The sequence below is a fragment of the Pelodiscus sinensis genome, chromosome 6 (assembly GCF_052426305.1).
Source record: "Pelodiscus sinensis isolate ZL-2025 chromosome 6, ASM5242630v1, whole genome shotgun sequence".
Taxonomy (NCBI): domain Eukaryota; kingdom Metazoa; phylum Chordata; order Testudines; family Trionychidae; genus Pelodiscus; species Pelodiscus sinensis.
In genome coordinates, this window is record NC_143057.1 from 116,561,966 (window position 1) to 116,585,008 (window position 23,043).

General features: G+C 43.1%; 1 protein-coding gene, 1 long non-coding RNA gene and 1 other non-coding gene across 5 annotated transcripts in view; 1 reads left to right on the forward strand and 2 right to left on the reverse strand.

Moving 5' to 3' along the window:
- The window catches only part of MYO5B (myosin VB), a 328,229-nt gene extending 320,796 nt beyond the window's left edge, over nucleotides 1-7,433 (forward strand). For both annotated transcript variants that reach the window (XM_075932680.2, XM_075932681.2), the window contains 3 exons: nucleotides 439-613; nucleotides 2,662-2,742; nucleotides 7,281-7,433. In XM_075932680.2, the coding sequence (XP_075788795.2) occupies nucleotides 439-613; nucleotides 2,662-2,742; nucleotides 7,281-7,433 (409 nt within the window). The remainder of the gene's footprint in view (nucleotides 1-438; nucleotides 614-2,661; nucleotides 2,743-7,280) is intronic.
- On the reverse strand, nucleotides 2,679-22,999 carry LOC102454940 (uncharacterized). 2 transcript variants are annotated; one of them, XR_012904986.2, is made up of 4 exons: nucleotides 22,841-22,999; nucleotides 7,253-7,456; nucleotides 5,435-5,768; nucleotides 2,679-2,814 (listed from the first exon to the last, which is right to left on the reverse strand). It is a non-coding gene; the product is annotated as an uncharacterized LOC102454940 (long non-coding RNA). The 2 variants fall into 2 exon arrangements; XR_012904985.2 differs by lacking the exon at nucleotides 2,679-2,814 and having other exon boundaries at nucleotides 3,335-5,768.
- Nucleotides 19,070-19,155, reverse strand: LOC112543670 (small Cajal body-specific RNA 18). Its single transcript, XR_003086888.2, has one exon.
- Nucleotides 23,000-23,043: the final 44 nt, after the last annotated feature.

Sequence of the window (23,043 nt, forward strand, 5' to 3'; positions counted from 1 at the left end):
AATTATGCCTGGGCATAGGTGTGGGGGGGAGGCACCTTGCGTCAGAGTTTCAAAGGTATTTAGACACCTAATGGGATTTTCAAAATCACTTAAGCAGATTAAGTAACTAACTCACATTAAGATCAATGTAAGTTAGGTGCCTAACTTGCTTTTAGGTATTTTTCAAAATCATACCAGCCACCTAAATACCTTTGAAAAATCTAGCCCCTTGTGTCCTTCTACATCTATATCCCAGCAAGATCATAGCTATGAATTTTCTCCTGTGGTTTGTGGAGTTCAGGAGTTCGTACTGGTTATTAAGACCATTTAAATAGGATGTATCACACATCTGCATCAAAAACTCCACTCATTCCAGCAATGCAATGCAATGTTTCATGAGCCAGTAAAGGAGCCCTGAGAAGGAAGCTTTGAACTGACCTCTTACTTATGTGGGGCCAGGTATAACATAAGCCAGCTGGAGGAATGGTTGCGAGGGAAGAATTTGCAACAGAGCGGAGCAGCAAAGACAATGGAGCCCTTGATCCAGGCAGCACAACTGTTGCAGCTGAAAAAGAAAACTTCAGAAGATGCTGAGGCTATCTGCTCCCTATGTACATCCCTCACAACGCAGCAGGTAAGGGATGGGAGGACACATCTACTATGAAACAGGTGTCAGTTATTTCCTTCCATTACAGCAGTAACGATGTCTTAGGACATAGTGCTTCAAGTGTCACACACTGCATGGGACATCCCTTTTGAGCAATTTTCTGGTCATACCCTGCCCTCCCTGTTGCTACTGCAGGCAAGAAATTAGCTGCAAAGCTCTCTAATGCTTCTGAAATTTCTTTACATTTGCTGTCCACGGATACCATTGCACATGCGGGACAGGATCAGCATTAGTCAGCTGCGGGTAATACATACACATCTTAGTCAGCCTTCTCTCCTCCCCTTCGCCCCCCCCCACACAAACTTCAGATTCCTTTTCTTCCTTTAGTAGTAGATGCAGTGCTCAGCTGTGACTTCCCTAGATAATGATGCCACCTCTTCTAGTTCCAGCTTTAGACAGGACCACCCCAGCTGCTTGAGGAATGTATACAAACCAGGCAGTTACAATGACAAAACGATTATGGGTCTGTTGTTGTAACTAATAGTTCTGCTGAATAGTCAGTTATTCTTCTTTTAAATGCAATAGGTATTGTGTAAACCTGTAGGAAAACCACTCAGCTATGTTGACCAGTGGAGATGTCTCACAAAATTGATTTCCTTTTGGCCTTACAGCTGTGCCTTTGGCAGATAATGAACAAACGTGTGCCAGTAAATGTTACAGGCTTCCAGAATGAAAGCTCTGAGTTTCTTCTGGGCCAGACTTCACAAGAACATTCCAAAGAAGTGTATTGAATGGGTAGGGTAGGAAAGAGGAGTAGAGCAGAAATCCATACTTCTCAGACATTCTCATTACAAAACAGAAGAGAGGCAATCACCTCAGTGTACAGAACAGTCTCTCATGCTTGTAATTTTTTGCATTGATTCACACTAATTCGGACGTTCATAATAATCCTGGATTCTTATTAAATAGAACACTGCAGAGTGCGACTGTTTTTGCTAAGAGCACCAGTAGACCATGAAAGGCTAAGTCCTACCCTGAGTAGTTTTCAATCTTTGTGACCCAGCATCCATAAGCAGCTTCATCAAGGCCCACTCAATCATAAAGAACTATACTCAAAGCAAGAATTCGTGAGTAGCTTTTGAGGTGACAAAAGATTGAGAACTGCTGCTTTAATGTACCATTTGCTCATTGGGTCTGATCAGGCTTTCATTTAAATCAATGGGAAAACTCCTGTAGACCTCAGTGGAGTAGGTGCCTAATCTTCAGTATTTAATTGTACACTCTTTCATCTGACAAAGAGTGGAAGCGAGAGGAGTGTAGGGTGCTGGGTGTTCTAATTCTCCTTCCAACACTGTCTGTGCAGCCTTTAGAATTAATGCTTGTCCTGCACAGAGTAGGTGGAAGGGGTTTGAGGGTCATGGATCAGGAGCTGCAGCAGGATTGGGCTGAGACAAGGAAGGGTGCAAGCCGAAGTGACAGCAGGAGCATGAGCGAGGAAGTGAGTCGCTTTCCCAGAGTCTTCCTGGATTCTAATGACTCCGGGGCTTTTCTCACTCCATGTGATACAGCCTTGACAGTATCCCCATCATAAACCCACCTGTAGGTTGTGATTCAGCAATTCATAAACACTGTTCTAAAAGACAGAGTTGGCAGCTATGTGAGGACATAACATGCACCAGGAAGAGAAAAAGAAATTAAAAAATACACTTATGTCATTACTCAGATTATGCTCACCCACAAGTGGTTTAAAGATGTTCAAAGATGCATGTTGTATATAATATATGTTTTACGCTTCTCTGATTTTCTGTGCGCAAGTTTTTCTATTATTCTTCATTTAATTCTGTTCAGCTTTTTTGATATTCTGAGTATTTGTACTAAGTTAAATCCAACAACCTTCTCTAATGACACAAAGAAGAATCCCAATGTACATGCCTTAGCGGTCTCCTGTATGGAGACAGATGCAAAATTCTACAAAAGTGAAAATATCAAGTAACCAGGTAGCAGCATTTCATGCCATAGAGAAGTTCAGCTATTGCTGGCCATCTAAAACCTTGTTGTTGTTATGTTTCCAACAGATTGTAAAAATATTAAATCTCTATACTCCTGTTAATGAGTTTGAAGAACGTGTGACAGTAGCCTTCATACGAAACATTCAGGTAAGTTAAATCTACATAAAATGGAGATGACACCACCAGTGAAAGTTCTTATGTAAATGGAGTCCAACAGCTCTGAAAATCCAAAAAGAAAGCAGTATTGATTTAGCATTAATGTTCTATCTCTTTTCTCTCTCCGATTTTAAGACGTGATTCTGAATGTTCATTGATTGTAAACAAAGATTATCTAATTGTTAAAGGGATGCTGTTAGTCTAGTGAAGCCTTTATATATACATCCTTAAATAATAATAATATCATAAATTATATAAATAATCTCTTCCTGAAGAATGCCTCATAGCACATTACCAACTACTCACAGTACCCTTTGCTGAAAGGGAAGTGTCAGTGTTCAACACTGTTTAACATAGGAACATCACTTAACAGTTCAAAATGGGAAGTGAAGCATACCACATCCGACTGAAATAACAAGAGGCAGTGGTAAATATCTGAATGGTGTGTATATGTATGCTTCTAATCAGAACTAGCCAGAATGCAATGGTCAGCATTTCTACTTGTGCATCATGGGATTGTTCCTGACCACAGAAGGCTAGGTGATATACAAATATGAAATTAAATTAGTTTCAAGACACCAAGTAACTTTTACATTTAATAGATAGTTAGAACAGGGATTATTGGTATCTAATCCCTAGAATTACTCATCAGATTTGTTATTTAATTTTAGTCTACTACTTTAACTGGTGTCAGATTAGTTGCACACATACGTAACAGGGCATAACATTGAGTTTATTTAATTGTAAACAGGATTGGGTAATTTTACAGAAGTTCTCAACAGGAAAGAAAAAAATTACTGTATTTTTCCTCTTAATGTTCTGGGTAAAATAACACATTGATGTAAAATAGCTTCTGTTGCTCCTTCCTGCTGCTTTCTCTGATAAGATTTCCATTTTCATTGCCTATCCAATTCTGAGTTCAGTTTACCTAACAATTCATTTCTAATAAATCAAATTTTCCACAGTGTATAGTAGCAAAAGAATTAAATTATGCTTAAATCTATACTAGGGGCTGTGCCCCCTGCTAGCTATGCTCACCAGCCCTAGCTCTATTCCCAGCTGCGAGTGAGGGCCAGACTGAGATGTGGCAGCTCGGGTTCTCCCCTACTCTGCCCACTCTACCAGCCCTGTCTCTCCCATAGTTTCCTCTCCTCTGCCCCCTCCCCCTGCCAGTAAGGAGGGCTGAGGCCACACAGGCCCTGTCTCTCTTCCCCGGGGGGCGGGAGGGCGGCAGAGCCAAGGCCTTGACAGTCCCAGCTCTCCCACTCTCTCAAGCACTGGGGAAGGGGGAGAGAGGCAGGTGGGACGCAGAGTGATATGATGTCACTCTGTCATCCCCCAGGGGAAAAAATTATATACAAGAGATGATACAAAATACTCTCAACTTCACTTTCTTTAAATTTAAATATTGAAAATATTCCAGGAACCTCCATCAAAGCCAGAATAAATTTGTATTGTACTTTAATGTACAGAAATGAGTAATAATTCTTTTCATGCCCATAAACCTCTTCATTACAAAGGATCCATATTCATTAATAAATTATAACCTGAACTCTGTTCACTTCTGTGTAGGTTCTTATACGGCCCTTATCAGTAGAGCTGGCAAATAGTTATGGATTGGGTCACTGACTGTTCAAAAAAAAAATTGGGTCTGCTCAAATTTGGAAACTGAAAAACTTTGAACTGAAGTCTGTTTTTTGGGTTGGGGAAAATGTTTTGTTTCTATATGTGTTTTAAAAGAGGAAATAGAGGTGATGGTGCCACCTTCTTTATAAGCATTAACATAGTGGTTAGGGCACTCTCCAGATAAGTGGGAAAGACACATTCAGTTCCCCCCAATCCTGATACTGAGCAGTGATTTGAACCTAGGTGTCCCATACTGCAGAAGAGTGGCCTTATCCCCTGGCTGCAGTCATTCTGACTTGGTCTTCAGCACAAGGCCTAAAAGTGGAACTACTTAAAGCGGAGATACTGAGAGAGACCCATTCTAGACTATTCAATATGCAGGAATAAGGCAGCTTTCCTGCAGTGTGGGAAACCTAAGTTTAAATCCCATCTCCAGATCAGATAGAGGGAGTAACTGAACCTGGCTCCTATTCCAGGTGAATGTACTGGGCTAACATTTACACTGGGCAGGCACTACCACTGTCTCATACTGCAGCCTGTTGGTAAATGGCACCTCAGTCCTGAAAACAAAATATTGGCAAAAACTCTTCAGCAACTTCATGTCAAATGGGCAACATTTTGGCTTACTAGTCACCAAAAAAATTCAAATTGCCTAGTTCTACTTTATTGGTATAGCATCTGAACACTTCAGTGTTCATCTGCTCAATGTGGCTAGTCCAGCAAGTAAGGCTAGTAGGATTCAGGAATGTAGGACACCACTGAAATGCAGCCACTTCTGAGATGAAAGACAGCAATCAACTGCCACCAGCATGCTGCAGATTGTGGAGAAAGGGGATGTTAAAATGAGTATAATTTGCTAATTGTGAAAATTTCAGCGCTTACACATGGGGCATCAGCAAGCGTCCCGGTAGGTGGTACATGGGGCAGCAGGCTGCTCCCCAGAAGCCAGACCAGGAGCCGCGTGTACTGGTTTGGGTAACCACTAAGCTTATGGTTATCCGTTAATTATATACACCGCTACACTTGCATCCTTAGTGGAGAGCAGGGAAATGTTTACCTTGTGACTAGGGAAAATTCACACCTCTTCTGAAGTGTGCCATGGCATCATGAATGTCAGAAAGCAGGAAAATTAATAACTAATGTTTAACATTCTTCTCAGTCCTGCTGATGTACTGGATAAAAGGATAAGCACATGGCTCTGAGTGTGTGCAGCTACACAAGAGTGTCATAGTCAGTGTCCAGGTCCATACACTCACTCCTGGGGGGCTGCACGGGAAGGTACAACTTGTGTTGCTCTGGTACAAAATTCCTGGCTACTTAGGCAGCATCTTGGATGCATCTGGGAGGAGGAGCTCTGTTCATTGCTTGAAGGTACATCATTGTGAAACACCCTAGAGGAGAAAGTGGGAGGAATTATCAAAAGAGAAATACTGGGTGGATAACAAAATTCTGTATAGTCAGTGCTGACTTCTGATGTCAGAAAAGAGACTGAAGCAAAATCTGGCTCCTGGAGTGGAACTGGCATAACTGTCCCCAAGGACACACAAAAACATTCTAGTAAAGCAGAAGCAATAGGTTTTGTTGGGGCTGTAAACAGGATCATGAATTGAATTCCCCCATCCCTGCAATTCCCATCTCTGGAATGTTCCTCTTTGGTACCTGCACTTATACGTGGCCGCAGTTCTATATCTATGATCTGCCTGAATTTAGACTTATGTTCATAACATTTCAATTACTTGGTATATCTTTATTTCCACTCCTCGTTTCATTCCTCTCTCTAAATGCCATATCCTACATAATTCAGGAATCCCATTTGGTCATGCTCCAGTTACACAGGATCAATATTCACAGAATGTATGAAGAGACACTTAATAATGTGTTTGAGACTTTATATTTGATATTCCTAGTTTCATACTGCCAGGTGATTAGGGCAGGGACCACTTCATCTTTTATATTTGTCCAGCATGCTGTGCTTAAGACAAACTTTCCCTTTTGGAATGCAACTGAAGCACATTTTTCTAATACCCTGAGATCAGGCCTAGACAAAATATGGGGCACATGCAGCTCACCAAGCACCACACACTGCTCAGGAAAGTGGCTGCCGGGCTATTTCTCTTTTAAAAATGTGATTTCAGAGGGGAGGGAAGGGGAGGAACCTTTAGGTGCTGCCCCCCCCGCCGCCAACACAATCCCATTGGCCGGTTTCTGGCCAGAAACTGGCTAATGGGAACTGCCTGTTTGAATAACAGGCAGCACATGACACACCATGCCCCTCCATCTCTGTTATTCACACAAGCACATGGCCCTGCAGGCATGGGCAGGCTGACTGGAAAATGTTTTAAGCTCTTCAAGCATTTTGCTTTGTAGGCAGGCAGGGTGGTTGGGCTGCTGGCAGGTAAGCCTGGCCAGAGCCTGCTGCCTCCTGTTTCCCCCTTCACTTAACATACCCTAACTCTCTGCCCTCCTCCTGCACCCATAAACCCTCCTAGGTCAGGCACCCAATCCCCTGCCCCAGATCACAATCCCTTTCTCCCCTATGTCATCTTCTAAAACTCTACACTTCAATCCCCTGCCCTATGCCACAATTGTCTCCTTCACCCAAACTCCCTCCCAGACCCCACTGTTCCTCCTGCACCCCAATCCTTTACCGCAAGCTCCCTTCTGCACCCAACCTCCATCCCAGACCCACACCTCCTCCACTAATATCATGGAAGAGTGTGGCCCTCAACCACTTTCCAAAGTCTTGGAATAGCTCCCCATCAAAAATTATTGCCCACACCTGCCCTAAATCCTGGCACTCTTCAGACATTTTATTGTGTTGAGATGGAAATGCAAATTTTAAAAAAGCAATGACTTATATGAAAAACACACTAACCTTTTATTTTTCCACATAAACTTCACAGGCACATTTGCAAGAACGAAATGATCCTCCACAGCTGCTGTTAGACTGCAAATATATGTTCCCAGTTTTGTTTCCATTCAGCCCATCCTCCATAACCATGGATTCAATTCATATTCCTGCTTCTCTCAACTTGGAATTTCTCAATGAAGTTTGAAGAAAACATTCAAACCAGTCTCCCTTCACCAGAGAATTCAAGCAAAAAAAAAAAGAAAAGAAAAGAAAAGGGGATCTTTTAAAATGTGGACCAAACAAGATCATGGAAGAACCAATACACAGTAATCAGTTATTGCTAAACGTTATACTATAAATAAGAAACTAATCTTTTATATGATTTTTTTTTGTAACTTACAGCTCAAAATAAGAATACTTGAAACGCAGAAATGTTTTTACTGCTTGATTTCATGCTGAAATAGTGCAAAGCCCATAGCAGTCTCCAACAGAACAATAAACATTTGAAAGTGGGAGATGGGTAATTTGGTCTTCAGATAAAAATCAAAGTCAAAACACTGTCTTCAGACAAATGAGGGCACTGATTAAGGTGGTTCAAACATAATAATGCATTTGCATGCAGACACATGATTTCAAATTTCTTCCTGTTGCTAGTCACTTACATCACCATTGTAGGTTCAGGAGTATAAATGGCAAAATGTGCAAATAAGTGTTCATCACAAAGGTTAGGGTGACACACTGAAAACTATGCTTGTTTCACCAAAGTGAATTCTATTTGTAAGACTTCTTATTTCTTGAAAGTCACCACTGCTCTCCTATCTTTATCCAGTGCAGCTTTATCTCTGTGCATGCTGCAGGGATGTGGCTAGGGCTGGCCATTTGGACTTTCTCTCACCCACACAATTCTGACAATAGCCTAAAATCTTACTAGGTCACTGATCCCACTCCTCAGTTTACCTTATGCTTTTAGGAGTTAAGGTACTGCCACATCCAGTAAAGATAAAAGATGCTCTACAGGTTTTTAATACCTTACATAATTATGGCAGGAAGTAGCTATTTACATGGACTGACATAGCCAGAACCAGAATCCATGTAAACAAATTTATACCTACACCATTATGTAAGTTATAGCAATTTTTGTGGAAAATTCATGTAAATCCAACCCAGTTAAATGAAGTTCTTGATCCTACTCTCACAGGGTGAAATCCTAGCCCTACTTGAGTCAGTGGAAAAACTCCAATTGACTGCAACAGGGTCAAAATTTTGCCATTAAATTCAACAGCATTATCTCTATTGGTGCAACTTCAGGACCTAAGATAACAAGAGGAATACTAGCAATAATGTGTTTCATTCACAGTGCTATAAAGCAAAATAGAATGGTGGTTAAGAGATTGAATGACTAAGGTCATGTCTATGCTAGCACTTATATCAACAATACTTTTGTGAATGTGAGGGAAAAAACCACACCTCTGAATGACAAATTTTGCTGGCATAAGTGCTGGTGTACACAGTGCTATGTCAGCAGGAGATGCTCTTCTGCTGACATAGCTACCATGCCTCATGAGCTGGTTTTACTATACTGACCAGAGAGCTCTCTCCTGTCTTCACAATACAATTACACAAAAGCCCTTTTACAGCGGTGCAGTTGCATCTGTACAGCTGTGTTGTGTAAGATTGTAAGTGTAGACATGGCCCACATCAAAAATCCTACAACTAACATTTTGATAACCCAAAGCACTTAATAGAGCACAAAAGTCAACAATAATCTTACATTCCTATCCGAATGAATAAAAACAGTCAAATACAAGAAGTTATCAGATAAAATCATTTGAATTATAATCCAATTGAAATCCTTATTAATTTAAAAAGTTCCCTCTTCTTCACTAGTCAAGAATTAAAATGGGTCTGCTATTCCAAAATCATTCATAGATCATTCTCAGTTGTCATAGGAAATGCTATCTCTGCTAGAAGAAAATGGTATCTAAAGGTAAGACAATACCATTTAACAGCAATGATTGCATTAATTTGTAATGGAACATGATTGCAAATTATGACTTTGCAGCTTTAAGGTCACAATACTTTTGCAGTTCTAACTTTCCAATTTGCAAAATGCAACAGGGATTATCACTTGCAAAGGCTCAATCTTAATAAGACTCATTAACATTTAGGCCTGTGAACAGTCCTGCCTAAAAAAATCTAAATTTCTTTACAAGCAGTACAGTGGTAAATGCAGTGTCTCGGTAGTTCCATGGTGAAAGTGGTTTTTAAAAAACCCTATATGCATTTTTCAGACTATTTTTAGTTGCTCTAAATCATCTCCAAATAGCAAATTGTGGTAAATATACATAACACTTCAAAAACAACATACCATGGTCACCTTTTAGACAAGGAGTGTGTCTTAATTTAGACATTATGTATATAATATCTGTATATACACATACTATAATAGTCCTGTATATTGCTATAAAAACAAATTTTGAAGAAATGAGTGCTATTAACAGTTATATTGGACTATGTTTACAGTAAAAGTACATGCTCTCTCACACACAGACTATGGTTTAACATAGCTATTACCAGTGAATGATATAATTAAGCCAATTCACAATGAAAGAAGAACCTTTTTCTAGAACTGGTATCCATAACAAAGAATAGCAGAACATTTATTGCCTGTATATACCAGCACTACCTCCAAACTACACTCCTTGATCATTTGCATCTACTGTTTATATTCAGTAATGGCTTAATTTTCCTCCCATTTACAGTAGGAATTACACTACCATGTTGCCAGCTGTGGCTTAGAAAATCCAGTTTCTTGCTCTCCTCAGTGTCCAATGCCATAGTAGCTTTTATTGTAGCTACCTCTTCATCTACACTTTTTCTTCAAAGCATTTGTTAAAGTTTTTACTGCATTTTATTTTGCAATTAAATACTATGTTAATCCTGGAGAGAACACAGCTTCACCCTAAACAAAAATAATCTAAAGCAAAACTTTTGTCTTGGTTAGATGGTTACATAGATGCTATTGTCACAACTTATCTTGTGCCAGCAGTTTCCTCTCAGGCTCTTCAAGTCACTACCTCTCTAATATTGTGAATTACTCACTATACAATTCCCACAGGATTCACCAAACTTCATGCTTATTAATCAAACAATTAAAGGAAGCTTCAGAATCCTCTTCCACAATGATCTTGTTATTAATCACAGGTGTAAAGTGTGTCTAATGTTCTTCTAAGGGATAATAGTATTTCACTGGGAGCTGTAGGGAACTTAATGTATATGTATTATAAAAAGAATATCTTACAAACCATTAGTATTTAATGTTTTGATGTGCAATAATTTAACTTATCCACTAAGTTGTATTTGGAAAAGGATTCTGTAGTTATTCTCTTTAATGTATATGATCTTTTCTGTTTAGCAATTTTTAAAAATGCTGGTTTAATTCAGTTGTATTACCATGTTCAAATAGGCTTTTTTCCTTAAAAATCCACAAATATTCAAACTAAAAGCATGGCTTTTGACAAACTCGTTTGCTTTTCAAATATGTTTTCAATATTGATAACTAAATAAAGCAATTTCCCACTGTGTGCCTTTAGCTGTTACTATGGTAACTGACTTCTAAATGTTTCTCTGAAAAAATGTTAAAACTGTGGGAAAATTTTAATGTCACATCATAAAAGAGTCTGTAGATTTAGGAGTTTGCTTAAAAAGCATTACATTGCACTGAGAAGGTTTGCAAAAATGTTTTTAACCTCATCACATTTTTTCCATGCATTGTATTTCTAAGGGTCTGATTGGGTGTAGGCCTCTAATCTCCAAGGAAATGTATACTATATGTAATATAAAAAATAAACAACACTGACTATAACAATACACTGAATTTCATGCATGCGTTCTGTGCTGGGTAGTACATTTAAGACACTTCCACAACATCTAGGCCATAACTTCCATAAAAATTTTTAGTTTGAAATTGTATTTGGGTTCAATTGTTACTCTGTTCGTTACTTCATTGAATCCACTGCAACTAATCACAAGTAAAATTTATCACACGGGCAAGGATAGCAAGAGTGCATACCTAGATACTACAAATATGCACATATTTGAGTAGTTTAAGTGTTCACAAGATTTCTCCCTCAATCTGTACAGCCCAGTTATGAATTGCAAAAGGTTTAAGTGATATCAGTGATAAAACATGTGTAACACTAGGTCATATTTTCTTTCCCACTCAGCTTATTATCTATGAAAACTTATTCTTGTCAGACTAATATTGTCGCAGACAGTGTTGTAGAATTAATGTTTTCTAAACTGCACTTAAATATGCCAACATTATTAAAGTATATGGCATGAACCACCATAAATCTTTTCTTCCAACCTTATTGAATTACATATAGTACAGCTATATTTGAGTTTTTCCTTTCTGAAATTATAGCAAAGTAAATGTTAGCATGAAACAATTTGGAAAATATTTTCCCATTCAAGAATATAAAATTTATTTTTTTTTAAAAAAGTCAGTCAGAAGATAGACCTTCAAACTAAACTGAAATTTAAATAATCAAACTCTATCCAAAAATATTCTATGATAACAGTCCAATTAATATTTTTCTGTGAAATCTCATTACCTAACAGGCTGAAGGTGCAGCTGTCCTAAAGGAATTTGAATGATATTCAGGGGGTGAATCCTGACTGTAGATGAAATATTACTGCTGATAAAATATTTTTCCATTTTGAAGAAATCTGTAAACTACACCTTTGTTTATAGGAAAATGCTTGTAACAGTTACTGTAATATTCAGCTGTGGATACTTTTGAATAAATTAAATTGTGACTTTTTGGACAAAACTGAGAATACATTATTCTGTGTTTCAACAGTAGCTTCCATCTTAATCTCAAAGCACTTAAACATTAAAACGATAAATCTGAAAGCTTTTACTTACAGTTATGGGCCTCTAAGGGTTTGATCCAAAGCCCAATGAAATTAATGGAAGTGATTTCAATAGGATTTGAGTTAGGGAGTTAAGGACTAGTCGACTATCCGTTAAGCATTTGCTTATTGGATAGTCTGTCGACTAGTTGATTCCTCCTCCTCCCCCCCTTAGCTCTATGAGAGAGAGGCAGCAAGGGGCGGGGGGAGAAGGAGTACTGCAAAGTGGCAGCACCGCATAGCTGAGCTGGGGATCAGCTGTGGGGGGGCTACCACTTTGAAGCCCCAAGGCGGCATTTCAAAGGGGCAGCCGCTGTGCAGCGCTGCCCCTTTAGAACGCTGAAGCACCATGGATCCAGGGTCAGCTGGGGATTCCCTAGCTAACCCCAGGTTCCGATCAGCATTTCCCCAGAACCCAGGGTTAGTTGGTTGACCTCGGGTTCTGGGGAAATGCCGTTGAGAACCGGGCTCATCTGGGGAGTCCTCAGCTGACCCAGGGGCTCCACACTGCTGGCCCTTTGAAATGCTGCACCGTAGGTGATTCCTGAGCAATGCCCACTAGAGGCTGGAACTTTGGAGTCTAGTGTGATAAAATGATGGTATAGAGCCCCCAAATTGGCCATTTGAAGTTGAATCACTCAGAATGGCATAGTGTTCTGAAAAGATATGTGTTTTCCTCAGATCACAACTCCTTCCCAGACCCTGTAGTCCTTCCTACACTCCTCCCCCAAACCAGAATCCACTCCTGCACCCATACCCCCTCCCAGACCCGGCATCCCCATTCCAGATCACAACCCCCTCCTTCACCCAAACTCCCTCTCCGACCCCACACCCTCTCCTGCACCCCAGTCCCATAGCCTGAGCTCTGTTCAGCACCCAGCCTCCATCTCAGACTTTGCCACCCCCTTAAATTAAAAGTGTGGCCCTTGACCACTTCCCAAAATCTTGGAGTTGCCCTCCATCAATTATTGCCCAACTCTGGTCTAAAGAAAGTGCCTGATCAGACAGTGCTGTCACTTTTCCTTAACTTAATCTGACAAAAACTGAACTAATGAGAGAGGGAGATGAAATGATGAGCAAAGGAATTTTTTTTTTCTGAAAGGGACAAAACTCATGTTGCTCTAAAGACAGCTGAAAAACACATCAGTATTTTCCTGATACGACTCTTCTATATAACCAATTCATGTGACTGCCACAGAGATCACGAATGGAAGAATGTTGTGAGAAATCTGTATTAAAATATGATGCATTATTAGAATAACAGGAATACCAGACCACAACAACTGAAAATGATTTCTAGTCCTACCTAGAACACATGGAATCCTATATATATGTGTATTTTGCACCGATACCAACAGTTGGGAAGCACCTGACCGTTTCTGAGAGTAATTCCACTACTAACTTTGGACTCTGAAAAGCAGATCTTACAAGGTATACTCTTGAGAATATCTGTTAAACTGCAATACAGGCAGTCCCCGGGTTACGTACAAGATAGGGACTGTAGGTTTGTTCTTAAGTTGAATCTGTATGTAAGTCGGAACTGGCATCCAGATTCAGCCGCTGCTGAAACTGACCAGCGGCTGACTATAGGAAACCCGAGGCAAAGTTGCTCTGCCCAGGGCTTCCTGGAATCAGCCGCTGATCAGTTTCAACAGGCTGAATCTGGACACCAGTTCTTACATACAGATTCAACTTAAGAACCTCAGGAATCCCCAAGTCAGCTGCTGCTGAAACTGATCAGCGGTTGATACCAGGAAGCCCAGGGCAGAGCAACTCGGCCTTGGGCTTCCTGTAGTCAGCGCTGGTCAGTTTCAGCAGCGGCTGACTTGGGGACGCCTGGGGCAGAGCAGCTGGGGTGCTGCCGGGTTGGTCCCGTAGCGCCCAGAGCGGTGCTACGGGACCAACCGGCAGCGCCCCAGCTGCTCTACCACAGGTGTCCGGAGAAAAGCCTGGTCTGCTGGGGGGGAGGAGAGGGGCGCACTAGCTGCGCCCCGCCCCCCCAGCAGACCAGGGAGACGCGGACGGCGGACCGAGATGCACCGCGGTCCCGCCGCCCGGGTCCTCCGTGGCTTTGCTCCGCGTCTCCCTGGTCTGCTGGTTTCCAGCAGACCAGGGAGACGGGGAGCAAAGCCGCGGAGCACATGGGCAGCGAGACAGCCACGGCGCGTCTGGGCTGTCCCGCTGCCCGCGTGCTCCCTGGCTTTGCTCAGCGTCTCCCTGGTCTGCTGGAGGGGCTCCCCCCCCAGCAGACCAGGGAGACGCGGAGCAGCTTTTCTCGCCCCGGAGGACGCGGGCGGTGGGACCGCGGCGCATCTGGGCATCCCGCCGCTCCCGTCCTCCGGGGCGAGAAAAACCCCGTTCGTAACTGCGGATCCGACATAAGTCGGATCCACGTAACTCGGGGACTGCCTGTAATTATTAAACTCACAATACACCATACTGAAATCCTATGACTATTCCTTAGAAAAACTGGTCTTAGTACCGCAAACTAGCACTTATCAGGCTTATAGATAACTCTGATGACAGGCAATGTAATCATAGACTTTGCACCTATAAAACAGAAAACCCTTGGGAGGGATATAGCCATTATAAGTGGCACTGTTTACCTAATCTTTGTACTCTCCAGATTTATTGTATTTGCTTTTCCAATAGCAGACAAAATACTACCTGAAGGGAGAGAAGAGAAGCTTTCCCATTTTCCCATAACAAGAATGGGACTCTGATTCATATTAGATAAGAATTTGAACAGTGGAAATATTAGTATATTGCATTAAACTCTGAGGATCCCTTATTCTTAAAAATATTCAGGCCATCTGAAGTATTATGAGTTAAAATAAAATTCTCATTTGCCCCTGTGTTGAGAATTAATTCTTGCTAAAACTGTCACCTGCTATAGAAATTTGGAACAATGCGTTGTCACTGGGCCCAAGTCCTAGCCTGATCTAGCCTTCAGATTGTTGCAGAAAGCCTAAAAAAACCCTGCTTTACCCAGTATCAGAGGGGTAGCCGCTGACGAAGTGGGTCTTTGCCCATGAAAGCTTATGCTCCAGTAAATCTGTTAGTCTATAAGGTGCCACAGGACTTCTTGTTGTTCCTGCTTTACCCAGTGGCTCTTAACAGAGTTGAAAGAAAACACCCTGTTCAATCTGCAAAGAGATGCTGCATAGCTGTCTTGGTAGCCAATAGGCTATATTAGCAGCTGATGTCCTATACTTCCCATTCAAAGGCATTGGGAACAATGTGTTCGATGGAGTCACAAACCATGATCTAAAACTCATAAGCTAGTAAAGCAGTGTCATATGGGATCTTTTGCACTAAAAGAGAATATGAATAGGATCTGGCCCAAAGGGCATAAACACTTTATTTCTCTTGTACAGTGACCTAAGATGTACCCATCTACAGTACGCATGTAACTTAGGAGCAGATTTTCAAAGAAATTTAGGTGCCTTATGATGTAGATATTAAGGATGTTAGGGTATGTCTACACTACCCCGCTAGTTCGAACTAGCGGGGTAATGTAGTCATACCGTACTTGCAAATGAAGCCCGGGATTTGAATTTCCCGGGCTTCATTTGCATAAGCCGGGAGCCGCCATTTTTAAAACCCCGTTGGTTCGAACCCCGTGCAGCGCAGCTACACGGGGCTCGAACTAGGTAGTTCGAACTAGGATTCCTATTCCGAACTACCAGTACACCTTGTGGAACGGAATACGAATAGGAATAGGAATCCTAGTTCGAACTACCTAGTTCGAGCCCCGTGTAGCCACGCTGCACGGGGTTCGAACCAGCGGGGTTTTAAAAATGGCGGCTCCCCGCTTATGCAAATGAAGCCCGGGAAATTCAAATCCCGGGCTTCATTTGCAAGTACGGTATGCCTACATTACCCTCCTAGTTCGAACTAGGAGGGTAGTGTAGACATACCCTGCAGGACTAGTCGACTAGTCGCTTCTCCTGTCCTCCCCTCCCCCATCCCTTTACTGCCTCTATCAGACAGAGGCAGCAAAGGGGGGTGAGGGGAAGAGGAAGTACTTCAAAGCGGCAATGCTGCATGGATCTGATCCTGGGCTCTGTGCAGAGCTGCCCCTTTGAAACACCATGGCAGTGTTTCAAAGTGGCAGCACCCCCTGGAGCTCAGTGTCACCTGGGGAGTCCCCAGCTGATCTCAGGTTCCACAGAAATGCAGCGCGGAGCCCAGGATCAGCTGGGGAGTCTGAGTCCCTCGCTGACCCCAGGCTCCATGTGGGCGCTTCTGCTTTGAAAAGCACAAGAGCCTCTGCTGAGGACTCTTGTGTATTTCAAAGCTGGCACTTGGTATGCAGCCCAGGGCCAGCAGAAAGTCCTGCTGACTCTGGGCTCCACATGGGGGCTTCTGCATTCCTCTTTTGAAATGTATAAGAGCCTCTGTAGGGGATCTTGGGCATTTCAAAGTGGAAGTGCCCACATAGAGCCTGGGATCAGTGGGGGACTCAGACTGCACAATGGCTGTTATACATTTCAAAGGAGGAATGCGGAAGTGCCTATCAACTAGTCGAATAGTGGATGGAAATTCTATTGACTACTCAACTAGTAAATTAACCAGTATTTAACATCCTTAATAGATATGTCTGTATGTCCCACTGAAATGAAAATAAATTAGGCACCTAACGTTGCTTAAAAATTCTACTACGTGACTATCTGCACTTTCAAATGCCAAAGAAACACTGTCATTTTTGGCATGTTCCTCTATTCATTTCCTATGCCCAGCTCAGATTATTATTTCTGATCTATATAGATCATGATCTGAACTTTAAATCCAAGCTCTCCTAGAATTTGAGGTTATACAAATCTGAAGGTTGGTCCAGAATAGAGACTAAGGCCACCTGCTAAATTAGGCTACTGATCTGAACTTACTCAAAAGTCCAGAAATATTTAGAGCTGAGGTATAGGTTAATGTTAAATTGTGATTATCTGGCTAATTGTATAGTCAATAGAAATTGTATTGACATGATTAGTCAATAAAGGGGCCCTCTGCAGTGCCACAGCAGATGCTGGCTGGAGCCAGGACTAAGCAGTCCTGGCTTACGCCGACTCTGGACCATTGAGGCTCTTACTACATTTAAAATGCAGAGGCACAATGTCCTGGACCAGCGTGGGCCAGGACTGCTTGGTCTCGGCTTGTACCACGTCCAGCATCCCCTATTCGTGGCATCCAGCTCTGGTCGCTACGAATAGAGGCTGAAGCAGCCCTTGCTGGAGCAGCCTCGGCCTGCTGCAGACAAAAGCTGCTTCACTGTATCCTCCCTTAGCCCCGCCTCTGCTACCTCTGATAGAGGCAGCAGGAGGGGTGGGAGCCTACCAGCAGCAAGGAAGATGGTGCTGGGAGGAACCGGCTTTTTAGCTGGCTCCCCCCAGCACCAGCTCCTATTCTCTCCCCACCTTGCTGCCTCTCATACATTCCCATTCCCAGCTTCTAGACTATAGACTAAGGACACCATCCCTGCCCATCCTGGCTAACTCATGATAAACTTATCCTCCATGAATTCATCTAGCTCTTTTTTGAACCCTGTTATGAGGTTGGCCTTCAGAGCATCTTCTGGCAATGAGTTCCATTGGTTGACTGTGGGTTGTGTGAAAAAAATACTTCCTTTTGATTGTTTTAAACATTATGCCTATTAATTTCATGTAGTGATCCCTAGTTCTAAGTAAAGAATACTTCCTTATTTAATTTCTCCACACCAGTGATGATTTTATAGATCTCTATCATACCCCCCCTTAGTCATCTCTTTTCAAAGATGAAAAGTCCTAGTCTTAACGTATTTTATTATGGAAACTGTTCTACACCCCTAATCATTTTTGTTACCCTCTTCTATGTAGCTTTTTTGAGATGGAGCAACCACATCTGTATGAAGTATTCAAGATGTGCGCGTACCATGGATTTATATAGAGGCAATATGATAGCTTGACTGTGCAGTACAGGGATGTTAGAAAGTGGTTATTTTACTAATAATGTAACCTAAATTTTTTAGTGGTTACATGTTTACTTGATGCCCCCTGAGGGCGGAGCTGGCAGCCAGTGAGCTCCCAGCTCCACTCCAGGGAGGCGGCTGTCACCCTGCACTGCTGCCTCTGATGAGAGGCAGCAACACAGGGTAAGGATGTAAAAGGCTAATAGGTTAACTGGTAAGCATCACCCTAAATGGACAGGGGCTACTCTCAGATGGCCCAGGCACTCTGTGGGCAAGAGCTGTTCCAGTGGGGGCTGGGAACCAGTGCAAGAGCCAGCCTCAGCCATCGCCCCAGTGCAGGAGCTGGGAGCTGGTGGCAGCCCCAGTGCGGGTTTGAGAGCAGTCCCCAGCCTGGATCCCACTTAGTCAGTTAACCAGTTAAATGTGAGGTCAAGCTAACGTTGACCTAACATTAGGTCACTTCATTCATATCCCATCATTTTATGTGTAGTTTGGATTATGTTTTCCAATACGCTTTGCGTTTATCAACATTGAGAAGATAATGCCCCAAGATAATGCCTCAAGTCTCCCCCTGCTCAGGTTAACACAGCTACAGTGAACTCAGTAAAAACAGAGGTACCTGATGGGGTATTTGTAAACTTTGTAAGGTATGACCCTATGGGGGTGGACAAGGTATTCACTAAAGATGCAAGGTTAATATCCAGGCATGGAGAGAGATGACTTTGTGGCATTCACTATTTAAAATGTCACAGTCCTTACTTTGTGAACTTCTGAAACCACTGCAGCCACTCCCACTGACATAGCTACCACCTCTCATAGAAGTAGGAATTATTAAACTGAGGGTAAACTTACAGTATCCCCACAGCTGGTGCAGCTGTAAGTGCTGTAGTGTATGATTGTTATGTGTATCAGAAATTAGCTATAAGTCTTGATCCTGCAAAAGACTCTACTGAGTTTCTGTGCAGGGGATGCCCATGTCCTGGTCTCAGCTGCCTTTCTAAGCACAAATCTCATCATAATGTTCCGCAGAACTCAGATTGCGCAGTGGGCTAATCATCACAGACCAGGGTTTACTGAGCTCCACGCTTTTTCTTTCCAGCTATTTTGCTGCAAGATTTTCCCATCTGTCATTCTCCCAGTTACATCAGAATAGTGGTGGGCAATAATTGGCCCGTGGGCTGGATGAGGGCCCACCATTGTATTTACCTGTGCCTCTACAGGGCCAAGTGCCTGCAGAGCACAGTGGCTTCAGATCATTCACAGCCAATGGGAGCTGCAGGAAGTGGAGCCCCAGTCTGCGCCACTTCCCTTTGGCTCAGAATGGTAATCCACGGCCAACTGTAGCTTCAAGCACCCATATCTGCAGAGGCACAAGTAAATAAAGTGGCAGCCCACCAGAGAGAAACCCTAGCAAACCACCTCTGTTCTTATTCACCACCCCTGCATTAGAAATAGGAATAGATTTTTATTGTTAAATGGTGGTAAGTGACAAATTCACCATACATATACAAACCAATTGGAAAGATTTCCATCTATGATCATCTAAATTTATACACAGCAGAAAAAAAATTGAGAACTCAATTTGATTGAAGAATATTTATTTTGTATATTTTGATGTGTTACCCACCAGCTCTGTGATTCTTGGGAAACCAGAACATGGTCACCTGTCAGCCTTGTGTTCTTGGGGAGCCAGGGAGTGACATTCATGGAAAACCATCCCCCTCCCTCAGGCCTCTGCTAGAATCAAAGACAAAGCAATGAAAAGGCCAGGGAAGACACACCTAAACTGCTTCAGACAAGTGTGATATAATTAAGGAAACACCCCAGCCATTTGCATTAAAGATGGAACAGAGGGACATCTCATTAGCATACAGAATGGAGAGCAGTTCTTCCAAGGCAGGAACCGCAGTGAACTATGGGACACCGAAAGTAGAGAAGCACTGCCTGATGGGAAATCCCTGCTCCAGATGCTAATGAACCCAGGCCTGCTCACACCCAAATTAGTCTTTATCAGACCAATTCTAGTAACGATCCTATTGACACCTAAAATACTGAAACTGCCTAGTTGCATTGTGAGCTCCTTCAAGGAACATCACCCATAACCAGGGGTGATCAGTCTCTATTGTCTCTCCTCTTTCTCTTTGAACTATCCCTATAAAAACTCCTATCCTTGCCCCAAGAAAACTGTTCTGATACCTGGACTTAAACTGCATCAGTTCCATTGAGACTTCTTCATCTCCTGTCTGATCGTGCTGGGGGCTCTGTCCTGCTTTTCTCCTGCCCTCTGGACCCCCGGCTACCATCATCATCTGGGAACCCCGATCAGTGCAAGCTCCGTGGAGTGGTGAGGTGTCTCTCTCTCTCTCTCTCTCTCAACTATCTCTCTAAGCACAGCCTCCTGACCCTGCCCTGTGTAAACTGTTATATGGTTACCTAAAGTTTGTAATCAGTTTCAATTTAGATTTAATATTGTAATTGTTAGATTTAATATTGTAACTGTTTGAGTAGTGAATAGATATCAAATAAATCACTTTCATTGTTAAACTGGTTGCTTCTCTCGCTTTCTTTCTCTTTTTCTCACTCTTCCTTAAGGGATGTTGTTTTGGCTTCCCCATTCACTCTGCAGCAACGCTTCTTGTACCCAAGCAAAAGATCCATGTAGTGCCTAAAATCCTGTGGGGTTTGCTCATCGTGTGGTTTACCAGTGAATGACTGTGGTGTGAAAGTGGGGATAGGGGGTGCTGAACCTGGGGGCTTATGAGGATGGCAGCTTAAAGTGCTGTTTAATCCAGCCCATGGAGTCCAAAGGCACATGAGGGTGCAGTGTGGCATTGCTGTGAAACCCAGCCAGCTGAGTCCAGGGACATATGAGGGGGTCAGCTTGTGAGTGCTGAGTATCCAGTCCTCTCAGACGTGCTGTTAGTGGGTGTGGGTGTCTGTGTGTGTTGCTAAGGTGGGAAGACCCCCATCCTGAGGAGCCTAGTTCCTGCAGAAGAGCTCCAGTGGGAGGGGGAATTGGCAGCAGGGAGAATTCAGCTCCATATGAGAGCCCAAGTAAGCACCAACAGCACACTGATAGAACTGTCAACCTTCCCCCAGTCCCATAAGGGTAACCCTGATAAATGAGCATGCCCCAGAGTATTGGGCAAATCCGGTAACAGATGTGATGTTGATAATTTGTATTTTAATGCTTATAAAGTTTTAACTTTTTAAAATTTAATCTACTGTAATTAAATTTTTGTATGAACTCTCCATAACTTCCTGCAACTGTGAAAATTTAAATTGATGAAAACTTGAGCCGGGGAATTGTTTAAAACCTGTAATTTTGATCAGCTGAGAAAAATGTAAAGCTATAAACATAAAAAATGCATAACACTAACACTGATATTATCCATTAAAATTATGAAAAAATAATCTCAATTCTACCAAGCCCCTCTCTCACCCCACAGAAATCTTACAACAGGAGTTTATAAACATAAACTTTATTTTAAAACAACCCTCATGTTTCAAGAATAGAGGTATTTTAGAGGCCTGCAAATCCGCAGATATCCGCTTTATATCCATGGGGGTATTTGCAGCTGCAGATGTGGACATCTGCAGCTCATTTTTCCAGATATGGATGTTAATACAATTTTTTTTTTTATCTAGAATCCTGCAAATGTGTGGATATCCCCAGGTACCTTGATCCACAGCTGTAGATGCAGATATCCGTGGTTCATTTTTGCAGATACAAATTTTGTACCGTACAGGGCTCTACGCATTTTAAAACACCTCTCTAGTTCTAGCCTTGAACAACAAAAACCTTATACCACGCAAGGTGGGGAGGGGGAAGAGGCAGGGCTGAGTAACAGGAGCTGTGGGTGTCAAAATCACAAGTTGTCATGGACTTTCTCCCAAATTGTTCTCTTAGGATCTGGGATACCCCTGATGCAAGAGACAGTGGGATGGAGCCACAAACTCGCAGACCCCCCCAGGAGATCAGCAGGCCTGACCACTTCTGTGTCCCCAGAGCTTCCAGAACGCCTGCAGCTGCTCTCCTCAGGGGGAGGGGGAGAGTGGCATAGGTGACTGCCCTTACAGATGAAACAAAAACAAGACTGTGTAGCACTTTAAAGACTAACAAGATGGTTTAATAGGTGATGAGCTTTTGTGGGCCAGACCCACTTTCTCAGATCAAATAGTGGAAGAAAATTGTCACAACCATATATACCAAAGGATACAATTTAAAAAAATGAACACATATGAAAAGGACAAATCACATTTCAGAACAGAAGGGGGATAGAGAAGGGGGGAAGGGAGGGAGGTAAATGTTTTTTGTTTCAGCTGCACCAGACTAACAGGCTACATTTCTACCACTGCCCTTACAGGGGCATCCCCAATGGGCAAGGGATTGTGGGGCGCACAACCACCTGGGTGCGTAGGGGCCGCATGGCAAGGGCCTCTCTCCAAAGGGGGAGTCAAGAAGCAGCAGCAAAGAGAAGACTCTGGGAAGGAGGCAGCTGGCGAGACATGGGGCTCCGGGCACTGGGGACACGGACCCCGGAGAGGGGGAAACTAATGTGGGGGACACGGGGCACCGAGAACAGAGCCTGGGGGGGGTACAGGGCTCCGGGTACCGAGAACAGAGCCCGGGGGGGGACACGGGGCTGCGGGCACCGAGAAGAGGGGCCGGGGGGGGACACGGGGCTCCGGGCACCGAGAAGAGGGGCCGGGGGGGGACACGGGGCTCCGGGCAGTGACGACAGAGATACCTTTGCTCTGCCCGGGCCCTTCGCCGGGGCTGGCTCTGGCTGCTCGCTTCGGACTCCGCGTCCCCTTCGCACGTTCTCCAGGCCCCGGGGTTGCCAGGAGACGGGGCCGGGGCCGGGGCCAGGGCCGCGTGGAATGTCCTGCTGCCAAACCTCGCCCCGTTTTACCTGCCGGCCCACGCCGCTTTTCTTCCGCAGGCGCCGAT